Source organism: Pezoporus wallicus, unplaced genomic scaffold (genome assembly GCF_028554395.1).
Source record: "Pezoporus wallicus isolate ANWC-B61680 ecotype Strahan unplaced genomic scaffold, APGP_CSIRO_Pwel_v1 scaffold_2617, whole genome shotgun sequence".
NCBI classification, from domain to species: Eukaryota; Metazoa; Chordata; class Aves; order Psittaciformes; family Psittacidae; genus Pezoporus; species Pezoporus wallicus.
Window position 1 is genome coordinate 1173819 of NW_026637592.1, and position 16759 is coordinate 1190577.

General features: G+C 38.5%; 1 protein-coding gene across 25 annotated transcripts in view; it reads left to right on the top strand.

The window, feature by feature from the left end:
• The window catches only part of ESRRG (estrogen related receptor gamma), a 402312-nt gene that overhangs the window by 276993 nt on the left and 108560 nt on the right, over positions 1–16759 (top strand). For 24 of the 25 annotated variants that reach the window (XM_057406441.1, XM_057406448.1, XM_057406457.1 and 21 more), the window contains one exon: positions 11779–11895. In XM_057406441.1, coding sequence (XP_057262424.1) covers positions 11779–11895 — 117 coding nt within the window. Of the gene's footprint in view, positions 1–11778; positions 11896–11950; positions 11972–16759 lie in introns of those variants that run through there. The other variant, XM_057406463.1, reaches the window with a different exon arrangement.

A 16759-nucleotide genomic window follows, 5' to 3' on the forward strand; every position in this document is an offset into this window, starting at 1 on the left:
CCAGTACTTTGTACTAATATGCTCTGGATACCTGTTACAAATACACCACATATTTTGTCATAAATCAGTACAAACAGGATAATTTTCATAACCCCTTGTTCTAGCATCAGAACCAATGGAGACAAAAGGACTTTCTACTTTTGATTTAGATATCATTCTTTTGAGTATAATTGGAGATGCTTTATTTAAAGAACATGAGGCCAAGCTTGGCCTGTACAGGAATATAGTGTCACATTAAATTAAACTTCAGAGACTAAAATTAGGTTGCTAAATCTAAATTTAAGCTCTTCAATAAAACTTGCTTGATTTTCATAGATGTTGAGCACCTGAAATTCTCAGGGAAGACAATGCAATCCGGTGGCATACTTTTCTTTTTAGAAAATAGTTAAGGATAATAAAGTTGATTTCAGATTGCAGTTTCATATAACCCAAAGTTTGAAACATTTAATCAAGATTTCTTAAGTACAGCACTTCCAATATTTAAAGTAAAATTAATAAGGGAAATGTTATAATGTTTGCAGCTAGTAAACAAACATACCTGTGAAGATTCTTAGTGGCCTGGACTCGTATGTAAAATGGGCAGTAACAGTATGCTCATTTCAAATCTTTGTGTTGGAAAAAGTGGAAAAAAAAAAAGAGGTGATTTCACTTGACCTTCAAGAACATTTTCCAAAAACCTCAAAAAAAAGTTTCTAGTGAGCAATTTGTATTTTGTGCTTGCTAAACTTCAACTGGCAAGTCTGTTGTTATAAATGGTATTTAATTGCTGGGTGATAGCTTGTGCTATAGAACTGAACTGATGGACGGTTATTTTAGTTGTATTTTGAGCCACAGAACCGTCAGCTGATGGAAGTGTTGACTTCTGTCAGTAATGGGAAGCCTGCAATTTTACACTCCACCATAGACAGCAAGTTTCTGGGCATGGAAGCACAAGACAGGGACATCGTTCTCCAGATTAGCATCCTGGACTTGGCCACGCAGCTCAAGATAGAACTGGCAGCTGTACCAACAATCTCAGTGTGGTTAGAGCGCTTGCTGCATCAGCAGGTGACAGTGCTGTGAAGACAGGAAAAATAACGCAGTAAGGCAAAACCAAACATATAATGGAAAAGCAGTAATGAGGAAACTAAGAATAGGAAGTTTGTTACTGTCATAATGTTGTGTCAGCATCTTCAGAAATGGTGCTGACTAAACTCACAGATCTACTAAGAATTTTCTGATACCATCCAAAGTAAAGTAATGGAAGCTACTTATTTGGGTGAATCAAACCGTGGATTGTGGTAGGTGACAAGAAGTATAAAAGAAAAAGTTACTTGTGTTTTGCATGGGTAGATCCTACCTTGAAGCTTGTGTGAAGAATTCCCCTGAGATTTCTTTGCTGTTGATGATGGAATTTAGTCTCAGTGTTCCTAGATGTCATTGTTCCCTATATCACTTCACTTCCTGGTTCATACCACATTTTTTCTCTGTCTGTTTTTAAAGGTTGCTGCATAACTGCAAATAACAAAATTGGGAAATAGAAAAAAAACCAAGAAATTTATAAGTACAGAAGAGTAAACCAGATTACCTGAAGTGTTAAATACTGTAACTGTGCATTTGTAAGGATAACATGTCTTGGCTTAAAGAAATGCTTATTTTAAATGCTAATAATTGTGATGTGTTAATTATAGATTCAGTGAAAATGAATGTTTGACTTTTCCCATAACTTTCTTGTTTATCATTCATCAGTTACTAAATTAGCTCAGACTCATAGAATCCAAGTGCTGCTTCTGTTGAAGTCATGGGCAAAACTGCCCTGACTTCAGTGAGCTCAAGGCTGAGCTGGTAAAGTTAGATTATGAGGCACATCTTGTGTTCACGTGACACCTCATGTCCTTCCCACTAAGTCAATGGGAGTCTTTTAATTCTTTCCATTTCAGAGGAGTCTTTTGAAAGCCACAGGCAGCTGTACAGTATCTGTACACCACCTGCATCTGACATAAGACAAAGTGCATCACAGGGTGCCTAGCAGCCCCTTACATGAGGTGAATATCACTCTAATGTAGAGCATACACCTGTTTTTAAGGGTAATGGAGATTGTCATTCCCTTTCAGGCAATTTAGTCTAAAAACGTCTTTTCCTGGCTGATGGATTTCTCTTCCCCCCTTACTGCCTCTTGCAGTCCCTGCTAATTTTCTTAAACATGAAGAAATTAAATGAACCCTGTCTTGAATAAGAAGGAGAAGTAATTTTGTCTTTTTTGAAATATATATTTTTAACATAGCACAGACATGTATTTGGGGCTGTGGTTAAGGAATGCGTAGGTTACAATAAAAATCAATGATGTTAGGAAAAAAATTAGAAACAAGAAATTACCTGGCCAAAACTCCAAAAGAAAACCCACCAAAAAAGGCAGCTGAATATATAAAATCGGTGTCTTCTTAGGTCATAGTAGAATCTGATGATGTTCTGCCCCCTTTTTGTGACACATCAGGGTTGGAAGAACTGGATGTTCTCTGCTCAGCCTAGTACTCAGCTGCAGCTCTCAGTTTGCTTCTGGGATAATTTACGTGGTGGCTGATTGCAAACGTCTCACAGAAACACACACGCAGCCAAATCTCCCCGAAATTGGCTTAACATCAGCCATAGGAGAAAATAGCAACATCTAAAAATAGTTAGAGGTCCATTGATTTTTAGGGTCTCTCCACAGTTTTTGCTGTGCTGCTGCCTTATCTTGAAAACTCCAAGTGTTCATTAAAAGGAGAGCAAAACAGCATTTTCACTTTTCAGCTGGGTCCAAAGTCTTGTGTTCAGCACAGAGGTCTTGTACTTACTACGTATTTCGTGGTGACTATTTAGTGTAAATACATGTCTCATTATTTGCTCAGTTATCATGAAAACCAGTAAGTACATGTTTTGCATTAATAAGATGGAATTTTTCAGTGCCTGTAACTTAAACATTTCTGCAAGCAGACCTAAATGGTATTGTTGCTTTCAGTAGGAGGATGATGGGACTTAAGAGATTCAAAGACAGTTTATTACTTTGTTTTATTTTTTTAGCCTTCATCTTTCTAAAGTAATGGTCTGCATCTAGACAACATTCTTGCTTCCTCCTTCTAAATCTTCAGGGCTGTCATCTTTGGACTCTTTAAACCAGCATGAAAAGACAGTGTGAAAAGCCTAGGTATTGATAGGTTGCCTTCCTCATAAGGCTTGTTGCAAACATGTCAGAGCTTACTTTGGACAGTATTTAATGTTTTCCCACAAAGGCTGAAACATTTTGCATTCAATAGCCCTTGTCATTCTTGGGCTTTGGTTTGTTTGTTTGGGGTTTCTTTTTTTTATATGTTTATTTTTTAAGGAAAAAACTGTTGGATGAGCAGTATTGAGTCAGAAATCTTATGTTTATGCACAGGGTGAGTAAAGCAAGAGGTAGTAAGTAGCCCTGGAATCATACCCTCCCTGTCTCATTCAGTACCTTTATCCTTAAGAGTTGTTGCCCGTCCATGTCTCCTAAAAAAAGTGAGAAATATTCCATCTTGGGAATACTGTTGTCTTTTGTGTGATTATGTGAACTAACCCAGACTGTCGTCTCATTTTATGCCTTCAGATCCACAGTTCTGCAGTAATATATTTCCTGTGGTCTGCAAAGCCTGCCCAGACTAGGAGCTAGATTAAACTGCTTGGTACTTGTTCACCTTTTTGGCTGCTCACAGTTGTTTTTTACTCCCTTTAGTGTTCAGGTTTTTCAACCCTTTTTAGAGTGTTTACTCGTTACTGAGCCAACTGGATCTATAAATATACAAATGATTTGCAATAAATGCATTTGTTTGGTTTGTTTTTTTTTAAATCAAGAAGTTTTTAATCAGGAAAGTTAGAACTAGCTATGTAAATTCAGATAAGGCAACCTAAAGTTTGTTTTGAAGTTGACCATGACTGATGACTGAAGTGGCTTCCAAAGGTTAATTTGCACCTCTCAAAGCTGACTCCTGTAATACTACACATAATTTTTGTGGAGGAAATGGACGGAAATTAAGTAAGATTTTATGGCTTTTCAGCATCTTTACTGGTAACTAAAATGACAAGGTTTTTTATAGGAAGGTAGGGTGGAGGCTTGCATCTGGATGCAGTAGTCTTTGGACCTTGGTTCTGGTGCAAAGATGCCAGCCCTCCAGTGAACCTAACACTAAATGTCCCATGAATCCATCATTACCTGATGAAATCATTCACCTTCCTTATCATAGAATCATAGAATCGTTAGGGTTGGAAAGTACCTTAAGATCACCTAGTTCCAACCCCCTGCCGTGGGCAGGGACACCTTACGCTAAATCATATCACCCAAGGCCTCGTCCAACCTGGCCTTGAACACTGCCAGGGATGGAGCATTCACAACCTCCCTGGGCAACCTATTCCAGTGCCTCACCACCCTAACAGGAAAGAATTTCCTTCTTATATGCAACCTAAACTTCCCCTGTTTAAGTTTTAACCCATTGCCCCTTGTCCTGTCACTACAGTCCCTACTGAAGAGTCCCACCCCAGCATCCCTATAGGCCCCCTTCAGATGCTGGAAGGCTGCTCTGAGGTCTCTACACAGCCTTCTCTTCTCCAGGCTGAACAGCCCCAACTTCCTCAGCCTGTCTTCATATAAGTGAAAGTCTGTGTATCAGCATTTCTTTCAAAGAAGATTTTAAGTAAGCAGTGATAACTATCTTCCCTTTCCCCCGATTTACCTGTGCCTGTGGGCTAACCAAACTAGCAAGTATTTTTAATTCCTTCTAACATGTCTTTTAGTCCTAATGTCACTGTGTAATTGTGGCAGCCAAACAAGGTACGCCAATAAAATATAACCACACTGAAATCTGAAAACCAGAGAGAAGTTTAAAAGTGTAGAGGTGGTTCTCTCCTTTTTACTATCTCTGCTTTCCTTAGAGCCTTGTAAGTAGTATGCTGCATTTAGATTATCAGGAAATAAGAATGAGCATCCTGTTTTGGGCATGGCTATTTCAAAACCGTGAGAAAAACTCCGATACGCTGTTTACAAATAGTACTGGTCTAGGGTGTGTGTGTGTGTATATATATGTGTGTGTGTATGTATATGTGTACCATATATATATGCATATATATACACACACCCCCTCTACCAGTACTGTTTGTAAGCAGCATATCTTTCTGGTATGCTGTTTATACTTATATATATGTGTGTCTGTAGTGCTGGATCTCTATTTGTTATAAACATCTCTGAAAGCTTCCAGCCTACTTATGAATCTCTATTTGAAACTAGAGACATGAAGACTCAGCAAGTGATTTATTTCAATGTTTGGTTTGCAGCTTTGCAGACTGAGATGTTCTGTGTGCTCATAAACAAGCAATGACAGTTTTCCATGCTACCTTGGTAGAATGTATCAAAATCAACCTAGATAACATACCAGTAGGAACAAAATATAGAAGGTTTTGCCTTTCTGATCTGGACAACTCTTCAGTGACTCTCAGGCAGCAGGAGACCAGTTCTGTTTGTGTCTTCAAAGCATTGATTCTCTCTTAAGATGACCCAAATGCCCTTAATTTCTGTTGAAGATCAAGAAGTTGACTCCGGTGACAGTGCCTCATACTGAAAATTGCGGTGGTTTTCATGATGCTGGAAACCCGTCTGCATGAAGTTACAGTCTGATGTAAAAATGTCATGTAGTCAGATGAACTAACATCATGTTTACATTTTCATATTAAACCTCCATTGATGTGGCTTTCTGGGAATAAAAGAAGAAGAAATAAACCCTACATTTTAGAAGTTCTGAATATATTATAGTTCAGTAACATAATACACTGGTTTCTCTTAAGCAACTCAATATAGTAATTTCATTTAAAATGTACTTTTGAGCTGGCTATGTCAGTCTGTCAAATACAATCTTAAACTATATATTTATTATATATATACACACTAGCTGCTTCTCCTGATTTTCTTACTGTAACAGGAAAGGCACAAGGAACTGGGGCATAGACATAATCCTTCATACATGGTCCTACCATTAAAAAAAAATATATATATTTGAGATATTTAGGAACCATGTTCTGTAACTCTGCCTATGCAGTATTGTTTCTGAAGTCACGAAGAATGGTGAATACAGTCAACATCAGCTCCAGATGACATGCAGGAGAATTCATAGGTCTGTAATTCATAGAGCTATCCACAGTATCAGGTGAATCCATCGAAAGATTTGTCAGCACAAATGGAGTTCAGTTAGGTTCAAATCCAACCTCATTCCAACCGGACCCCATTTCTGAAACCTTATTGATAAGATTACTTGTACTTGTAAAAATATTTACTTATACTTGAATTCAGGTGAGTTCTGACTACAGAGTGGGGAAAGAGAATCTGCAAGAGCTGAAACTTTAACCTGAGAGAAAGTACTTTTACTTTTCTCTGTTCAGCTTTGCTAAGACCTATAAACATCACAGGTGTTTTTAAGTCCATCTGCGACTTTTTCCATATCCTTCTCTCCCTTAGCCCATGACTCTTTATTTCCAAAAACACCCAATTCTCAGTTTCTTTTAAACCACAACACTCAGGACCTGTTTCTTCTGTTCTGACTGGGTTATATATAAAAATGTGACCTAACATGCCGTAGTGCACTCTGTGTTGGTTTAGATTCTTTGGTCTCTCTTCGAAAGACTTCTCTTTTGTTAATTCTCATAGGACCTACAGCTGTAATCCTGGCCACCTTTCATTTTCCAGAGTCAACAGACAAGCAGGTGTATTCCTTTGGGTCTGTCACCCAGGAAAAAACAATGAAGTTGGTACCTGGGGCAAATGTTACTGCAGAAAGACTGAAATCCAGTGGTGCAATAGCCTCTATTAAGAATAATAACGTTTGCTTTTTAAATACAAGTTCTTGGAAAAAGTGTAGCAGGTTACAGAAGCTCAAGGAGAAAGTTTGGGAGAAAAATGGGGCATTATTGAATATAGATAGAGATACTGAAACTTGGTTTTGTGAGCTGATTATAGCACAGAATTATGACACTGAAGGAATAAATAACTCCCCTCTGGTTTACCTTTTTTTTTTCCTTTTTTTTTTTGTTTTTTCTTCTGGACCTAAATTCCCACATATCAAAAGTTTCAATACTGGTATCTTCGACATTCCTCCTACTTTTATAAGTGGCTCATGGCCTGTCTTTCCAAACATGTTTTCACCCTGTATCTCAGTCTTCCTCATGTCTTATCCTTGTCCAGAGATTTTCTGAGCATGTTCCATTAGCTCATAGCAAACCTTTTACATCTTTGGTGTTACAATATCAAATGTTGCAGTGCGAAAAGGAAAATAATGCTTCTGCTAAGAATTGCTGTCTGCAGCTTCTATTCTTGTCAGTATTTCTGGAAAAGAGAGACCTCTGTTTCAGCCTGTCACATGGACTGGAGCCAGTTTCTAGAGCCAGCTTTGCACTCTTTATACCTGTGAGGTTCTAAAGTTGTAACTGTTGATGACAGTAACTTCATCTGGGATAAGATGCTAAGGCATAAGACCCAGTGCTTTTAGTGGCCTCTTCTTCGTCATGGTTTTCGCTTCTTGTCTTCTGTTACCCTTAGTGTTGCTTACCAGTTCCATGCAAGAAATGGCCAAAATGGTTTTGAGAACCTTTGCTAAGTCCAGTCATTTGGCTGGCTTGTAAAGTCATTGAGTAAGTCCCTGTACTATAAAAATCATACTATGACTGCACATCTCATTCAAGTAACTTCCAAACCTCATCATGTAAGATGAAAAAAAGGTATCTTGGCCCACTTATCCTTGATCTGTGTGTGAAGATCTGACAGTGAAGTGTCTAAAACCAGCAAGCCTGTTAATGCAGTGTATGTGTTAGCAACTCACCTGCTCTCTCAAGATGTAATGGCATTATATTTTTAGTGAATACATTGCTCTTGATAGGCAAAGTGTGTTTTAAGTGTTTTCTTGTATTTTGCCTGAGATAGTAAAGTTTCGCAAGTTAGTAGAAAAAAGGAACTGTTTTTAAAAGAAGAGAGACAAAGGGGACTTGCGTTGGCATAAATCCCATTGTATTATTAAAGCACAGGGCAGCATGTTTGGGGAGTGAAGATTTGACATATATTTTTTATTTTCAAACATCATACTAATTTACGTTACTCAGCCCTTTAACTGCCAGACTGTAAAAGTCCATTATGCTACTGAAAGGAATATACAAATTATCCCCTGGCACTTCAGGCAGGAGTTTTACATATACACTGTTACCCTATCAGCCAGAGCTGCATGATTCTATTAAAGAGTAAGTGAGAAAATTATATTGCCTGCAAACTAATTGTACAAAAGACTCTGAAATAAGTAATCAGAGCCCAGTCCTTTCTGAAAACCAGCCAGGAGATATTATAAATTGCTCGATTGTTCTTGTCAGCAGGGTTTAAAGACTCGGAGCTGCCATGATGATTTTGTTTGCTGTGTAACGCAGCTACTTCTACAACTGTTGACAGGGCTGGGCAAACTCAATGTGCAATCTTACTAGCTGCTCAGTTCCAGCCTCTAGCATCATGCAGTAGACAAGGAAATGGTAGGGCTTCCTTCTGAGTTTACCTCATTGTAATAAAATGCAGGTCTGAGCATACTGAGTAGGTACAGAGTACCTGTGAAGCTGTACAGATTCTCAAACACCTCTTAAAATAATTTGTGTCTTTATTCTTGGTGTATAGAAGGAAATAACAAATTGTGAGAGCTATAATGACCTGCACTGTGCAGTAAATTTAGGTTTTTACCAAATACATATCCACTAATACTTTGAGTGCTAGGTAAAACGCGTTTATTTACGTATCCGTCACAGAATTCCATGAGGGTTTTGTTTTCTAAGGAAAGCTCACTAACAGAAATTAAGTCTGTCCATGGGATATTTGGTAAAATACTGCATTCATGTATGAAGTGATGACAAAGTGGTAAGTTTTCTTGAACTCTTACTTTGGTCTTGCAGTATTCTGAAATGCTGGAACGCTTTTGGGAAACTAGCTATGGCCACTGGTAAGATGTGGATCTTTGTTGCAGCAATAAACCCAGTTACTGTTAACTCTGCTGAGTTCATTGAAGGAACTCTCCAACATCTTCCAAGTTTAGCTAACATAAAAAACTAAGATTGAACATCTACTGTAAAATATAATTCATTAAAGCAAAGCAGCCTGAATTGGTGGAAGATCCCCCCTCTGAGCTATAGTATTGGAATTTAAGGAACTAGAATGAAAGCTCATTTTAGAGTTCTTAGGTGGCAAGAATTTGCAGAAAAAATAAGTTATATTGTCTCTGGGCAATGTGCCGCACACTACAGACCCTTGCCATACTTCAGAGGATTTTGCACAAAACTGGAATGGCGGGGTATGGATTAGAAGTGTCTGCTTTGGGAAATAAGCAGTCTTGCTTATATTTTTCTGGGTTTGAATACTACTTTTTAGTGCTGAGATCCATACCTTTGTCATCTGCACCTTTGCACAAGGACTCTATAGTGGGAGTGCCCCATTTGCCTCACTGGAGAGCTTTGCTGGTTGAAGTTCTGTGTTATAATCTCAGTCTTGGTTTAGATGAAGATCGCTTCTGACCTTGTGCAAAGATATCTTTGATCTTGTGCAAAGCAGCTCTGATTCCCTGTTTCCTTTTTTTCAAATAGGGATAGTAATACTTTTATTAATATAATATGATGAAGTTAATTAGATACAATTTGTGGAAGTCTTTGAAGCTCTCCCTATGTAGTGGTTTTGCCTCACTAAGAATGCCTCATTAGTGTGTGAAAGGGTAACGTTTTTTTTTCCTGAGCTTGATCTTACTACCTTTTCCTACGTATCCTTGCAAAACTCTTACTTCCCAATTTCACCAGTTCATGTTGGAAGGATGTTTTGCAGGAATTGTTGTGCTGAATTTCCTACCCACTTAGCTTTCAGGAGCTGAGGAAGGGGCAGAAGACAAAGCTGAAGTTTAAGTTTTGTCACCAAGAACCATTAGCATTCAGATGTACCAAGATCTGGTTTATTCATCAGCATTGTTAAGTCAGTAGTGCAGCAATGTTTAGGAGGAAGAAAGCCCACGAAGTCCTCAAAGGTTGCGCAAAGTATGCTGTACTGGCAGAATACACATTGCAGCGTGTACCACCTCCTTTATGATAAACACTTAACCAATTTTCAATAGATGTAAGTGGTTTAAGTATTACTTCCTGTTGAATTAGCAGTTGTTGAGCATTTGAGTCTTTGTGCAATCCTGCAATCCACTAATGTGATATTTAATGAGGAGACATCAGTCTGGAGAAAGGTGGTCAATATAAATCAGTGTTTACAAAGTGTGATTAACTCTGAAATATTTCATCAATGCTGTGGTCCCAGGCAGGCTCAATGCTAATTATTAGAGTCTGCACATGTTTCAGGGGACTTTGATGGACCCTGAGTGCAGCCAACATTGGAGCAGCAAAATTGCAATTATGCTTGAACTGTCTCTGATGACAATTTATGCATTTGGTGTGATGACCTCTTGCTTCCCAAGAGGGCAATAAACAGAATGCATTTTCATTAAGATACTAATGCACTTAATCACAGGGAGAAAGGGTTAGAAAATAAAGAAATACCTTTAAAGCAAGATGTGACAGGCTGATGGGGAAGATGCTTTATTTAAAAGTCAGTTTCCTGGTGATGGCTGCAAAGTCTCGTCATACTGGATGTAGTTATGCGCAATAGGATGCATGACTGGGCAGATAAATAAGCTGAGCTAAGATGTTCTATGAGAAGTGCAGTGATACTGGGGCAGAAGTCAACAGATGTTCTCCCATGGACTTGGGTACCCAAAGATGTGGTCTAAAAAGCTGTAAGAAAATGACTTGTATATTTTACCCATTTGTCTTCAGGCTTTATTTATTTATTCATTTTAGTTTTGAGGATAGGTAATACTTACTAAGCAGTAGCAAAACCCATAGAGACACTGTTTTGCCCAGGAGGGCTCACATTTAAGGATCTAGCTAGTTCTAGGCTAAAGGAATGTTGGGGGAAGCAGAGGTATCAGCCCAGTTTTTGCAGTTCTGATAGTTCAGTGGTAATGACCCTCCTTCTTCTGCTGCCTCTCAGTGCAAGAACTCTGTCTAAAGTATAGAGAGAAGGGGAGATACTGTGGCAGCTGTAGAACGTGCTGGATGTGGTGGCAGCAATATTGGTGAGCCCTGCCTGATAACACTGTGCCTGGTGCTGTGGAAGAAGAAGGGTGAAGCTCTGCAATACCTGTTACAGTTGATTGAGCAGTAAAGCACAACAGCTTCCTATTCATGTTCTAGACAAAGCAAGACTGAGTTGGTGGGAAAAGGGAAACAAGAAGTGCTCAGGCTAGGAGCCAATGCATGTGTCTTGGTACACACTATAAATGATAAAGTTTCCTTGTCCTGTTATACCACCAGGAATAATAATGATAGACTGGTTTGGGTTGGAAGGAACCTTAAAGCTCATCCAATTCTAACCCCCTGCCAGGGGCAGGGACACCTCGCACTAGAGCAGGTTGCTCCAAACCCCATCCAACCTGGTCTTGAACACTGCCATGGATGAGGCAGCCACAGCTTCTGTGGGCACCCTGTGCCAGTGCCTCACCACCCTCACAGGGAAGAATTTCTTCCTAATGCTATCCTTAAACTTGGCTTTTCATTTTTACATGAAAGGTGTTTCCTTTCTATAGCAGTGTTTACTCTTGATATATTCCCAAATTAAGCACAACATCAATTGCATGTGTGCTCATATATCCATTGTGCTGGTCAGGGATTCTGAATACCACTCTTTTTCTGTGTTTCCTATTCCAGGTAACATAGAGTACAGCTGCCCAGCAACGAATGAATGTGAAATCACAAAGCGCAGACGCAAGTCCTGCCAAGCCTGCCGCTTCATGAAGTGTCTAAAAGTTGGAATGCTGAAAGAAGGTAAGACTGAGCAAGTCAATATGTATCTCTCTGCAAACACAAGCAACAATTGTAGGGCAATCAGCAAAGAGGAGAGGTCGGTGAGTGTTCTAATCAGTTACTGTAAAGGCAATTTTCATGTATGATTGCTCTTCCTGACTGTCTGCTTCTAAGCTATGGAATCACAGTGTATCTACATAGAGTTGATCTTCTCTGGAGTATTTCTAACTATCTGTAGTACAGCGAAATGTACCCCGGCATCCAGTCTCCTTCGGTAGGTAACTAACAGAATAATCATCAGAATATATCCTCTCATTTTCCATCATGAATTCTCAAAGGCTTCTTTCCTCCATTCCTTATCCACTGTCAGTCTGTCCCAGTTTTGACAGAAGCACACACTATGCCTTATTTCCCCATTGTTACTCTTCATTTGCTCAGAACAAGCGAAAAGGTTACTTCTCACTTTAACAAGTATAAATATGGAGTATGTCTGCTGAAGTTACTGTAACTACGCTGGAGCAAATAATGGCACACAAAAGAAGAGAATCCACCCCTTTTTTTTTCTTTTTTAAAGCGTATGAGAGCCCCCTGCCCCTGACAATAAGTATATGTTGACTTTTTAATTCATTAGTTGCAATTTGAAGGTACTGAATAACAGGTAAGTGTAAAAAAATATTTATTGTAGTGCACTATTATTACCAAGAATGAATAACAGAACTTGTCATGGACTTCTGAGCTAGATAAGCTTTTAAAATAAAATCAAATGTGATGTTTTCTAAATATTGTTTCCAGCGAAGAGTATTTTTGTGCTAAGCGGCCACTTTAAAATAGCCCCATGCAGTTTTGCTTTGTCAGTGCTTAAAAAGTTAGCTTTAACAGATGGCTGGGTTTTGCAAATCATTTGATGGTATTTTAAAACAGGTTGAAGTATACAGCTCTTAGGTTAAAATCCAAGAACATAGACTGGTGGAGAGATGATGGACAAATTAGGTCTATCACGTACCTACAGACATATTCTCATTGGCTTATACTTACTAAGAATAAACCTTGTTCTGTGCAACTGCTTTGGCAGATGCTATGATCCTGTGAGCCAAATCCTGCTGTCCTTAGTCTTACTTGAGCAAAACTCCTGTCAGATTCAGTGGGGATTTTACCTCAGTGAGAACGGCAGGATTTGACCCTTTCTTTCAGTGGTGATGGAAGGGTTCATTACTTGCCAAAATCCTCATGTAACTGGCCACTAGGAGGGTTTAAGTAGCCACTAGTAACTTAAAGGTTTAATTGTGATGCTTAGATAAACTGTAGAAAGAAAGGAATGTCTGAGGATGGCCTCTTTTGAGAGGGACTGTGGTTCTTAATATCTTATTTTAGTAAGTCAAGGCCCCATATCACTGATAACCTAATACACAGATATATTGGGCAACTTGTTTGGACACAAAACAGTGCCACCAACAGTACATACAGGTGAATTAATTTAGACATTTTCTTTTAAAATTTGAGGGCACCATTGCAGATCCAGTAACATATATATTTAAAGAGTCTAGTCTGTGTGCAGCTTCTGGAGCTGCATGAGGAAATGATGTGGCTCTTCTACAAATGAGTAATTACCTCAGTAACCAAAACTGTGCACAGATTTACTGAATTTCTGCATATGATTTTGGTAACTGAGGTAATTTAGATAGACAATTCAGATGCACATTGTGAATCAGGCTTTTTGCATGCATAATCATTGTCCATGGATGCAAATCAGCCCCACAAGTTCTCTTAATTGGAACTTCATAAATTCTTTACCCTAAAAGTACATACCTTTTTCTGAACAAAGAAATGGCAAAATAACTAATCTCTTTGAAAAGAAGGTTCCTTTTTTAGCCCCACTCCTGAGCACATTATAGTTCTTCCACTCTTATTTGGAAGGGACCTTATGTGAGTTTTTCTATCAAAACACAGATTTCTACTTTCTTTTAATTACTGAGTCTTTCATCTAGGGGAGAGTTAGTTTATCTCCTTTACAGGTATTGCTTACCTGCTACCTAATAGGAAAACCTAAAAAAAAACAACGATGTTTTGGTCTGTTTCCTGCTTTAGTGGCCACTTTTGCTTTTGAAACCACTCTGATTCATAGTACATCTTTAGGACTGTACTTGGAATAGATATTTCTTCTCTTTTGTTTGTGTTAAAAGTAGTTTTGGAGACAGGTGGTCATGTTTTTTCCTATGGGATAGTCTGGAGACGAGTTTTGGGCTTTGACTGCATCCTTTATGCACAGAGTGAAGAAAGATGATATACTTATTTCTTTCATGTGTAAGGTGGTGTAAATTTATTGATTAGCATGGATTTACACTGAGCTGAGATAATTCCTGCTGTATCTTAAATGTTTCTTTATGTACAGACAAGGATTTCAGTCCCATGCAGCATGTCAAGAGATCATGCTGCAGTAAATCTATTCAAATGTAAACCTGTTCAATTCAATTACCAGTTTATAATACAATTTGCTGCTGCAGCCTCCACGTTTGTCACAGCAGTCTCTACTTGCTGATGGCACAGCATGCCTGGAAATTGACAGCCCAAATCTATTTACAAAAAAAATTTTGTTGCAGACCTGAAATAAAATCAAGTTTAAGCAGCTTTGAGAGGAGCATCATGTTCTTTACAAGAAGTGCACATCTGCCAGGTGCAGAAGTGTGCATTATCTCCAGAAATCTTACTGTGTTACTGGGGAGTTTTCTTCTAGAAATTTTCCTCAACAAACAGGTTTTTTTCAGTGTGAAACAGTTATTGTGCTTTTTTTCCTTCATATTTGGAAAGACTTCATTAGTTTTTAGTCATTTTGTGAATTGTCATATAAAATTCATAATAGAAATCACAGTGTCTGGGAAAAGGTCCTGAGTTTCATTTTTTGCTTTTAGGACAAGGTCTGTAAAACCACTTGCAGCAAATGTGTAGAGTCCTTCTCTTATGACAGCTGCATGTTAAATAATTTATTATGGCAAGTTAATGGTGCTTTTAATCCAACATTCAATGCTTCTGCAAGAGACCTGATGTTAAGATTTTGGGGCTGAGTTTTGGGGTCAAACCCTGGGAGGGAATTGGATTTTTTATCACATGTAATACAGGGTGGAGTGTGGAATTCCAGTACGTATTCTCAAGGATGGTAATAGGGCATAGGCAGCAGCACCTAGATCAAGATCCTTAACAATTTATAAGTTGTGGACTAGAAGCTAGAGAAGGAAGGGTAAAGCAATGTCACGCTGGGCTGAGCTGGAGTGGGAGTGAAGTGCTGGCTCCTGTCTGCCTCTCCTGTTGAGTAGCACAAGAAACTTAACTACAGACTGATCCAGAGGAACGCTTTGGTTTAGCCCATGGACTGTTACTTAAAAACGTCAGTCTAGGTGTATGTTGTGCTTTGCTCTAAAGCATCAGGAGATGCTGATGAGCTTTTTAAAGCACATGATAAATACGAGGGTGTCATATTTTCATCTCTTTTCCTAGGTAAAGGTTGTTGGCAGCACAGCAGAATGCACTTTACTCCTTTTACACTTTACTCTTAAGGAAGGAAGTTTGCAATTTTCTCCTTTCAATTTTGAGTGACAGTGCTATAAAAAAAAAAAATCACATTTTCAAAGATCACAATTGGTTGTTTCTCCTGAAATAGTTTCTTTGTGCTTGTGTTTTGGTGGGTTTTGGTGGATTCTCTCAGATTCACAAGAACAGATGCAACAACATAAAAATTCTTATGTAGTCTAAGGAGAACCTTTTCAAATGTATCTCCAGTGATTTCTTTAAATAATATTGCAATTGCTAAAAGGGACGAGGATGGGGGGAGAAACAACAATTTGCCCTTTTTAAAAATTAACACTTTTAAGACATACTTTAGTTCTCAGTTCTGTTTAATCACACTTTGGTGGTTGCTGTAAATGGTAGAATTAAATCTGTGTTCATGTGCAAGATCAGGTGTTTTAGTTATTTTCTTTAAGCTGTTTTCCTGGAGTGAGAATAAAGGGGTTGTTTTGGGTTTTCTTTTCTAAGAAGGAAATTGGATGTAAAACTACATAAGTTGATACGGGAAATCATGGGTAGATAACTGACATTCTTCTACTGCTAGTCAATCTGCTTGAATTCTACTTTTAGTCTTCCATTAGTACTGTATGCATGCCTTTTAATGTCCTGTCTGTGGGACTCCTTACAGGTGTGTGTCTCTGATCGAAGATACTATTTCAAGCTTATTATAGCTGCCCATGTGAAATAATTCCACTGCAGAAGTTATTCCAAAATAAAATAATTTTTTCTTTCAGATGCAGAGTTCATATAACTGTCTTTCCAAGAAGTTATTCTGTAGGTTTCTATTTTCTCCATGGAGGCAAAGCCATAGCTTCAGTTTTATCTGCCTCTACACTGTAGCAAGGTTAAAAACTTGAGAGGGGAACCTACTGAGTGGCACTAACACAGCTTTTAGACCGTCTGAAATACAGTATCCTGTCGTAGCTCTTGGTTCTGAGCAGTGCTAGTTCATACTTAACACAGGACTGTTGACACCAAAACATCTCTCGTATATCTCTCATCTCCAATACCTGAGATACCTGCATGATTTCAGAAGTTTTATGGGTTGTTAGCAGTGGCTGATCTGCATTGCTTATTATTTCAGTAAGTGTAGTTCATAACTGGGTGATGCATAAGGAAACAAATTGAAGTTTATTTGAGAAATAAATCATACCATTATGAAATGGCAGAAAATTTGGGTTGCTTCACCTAAGTAAGTTTGTTTTTTCCTTAGGAATGGGTGGCCTTTGCAAATGACCATCAGTCGTTTTGTACCCAGTTTGAATAGAAGGAGTGACAGAACTCCAGCTTAATTAGTCCAGCTATTGAAAATGGGAGGCCATATCCT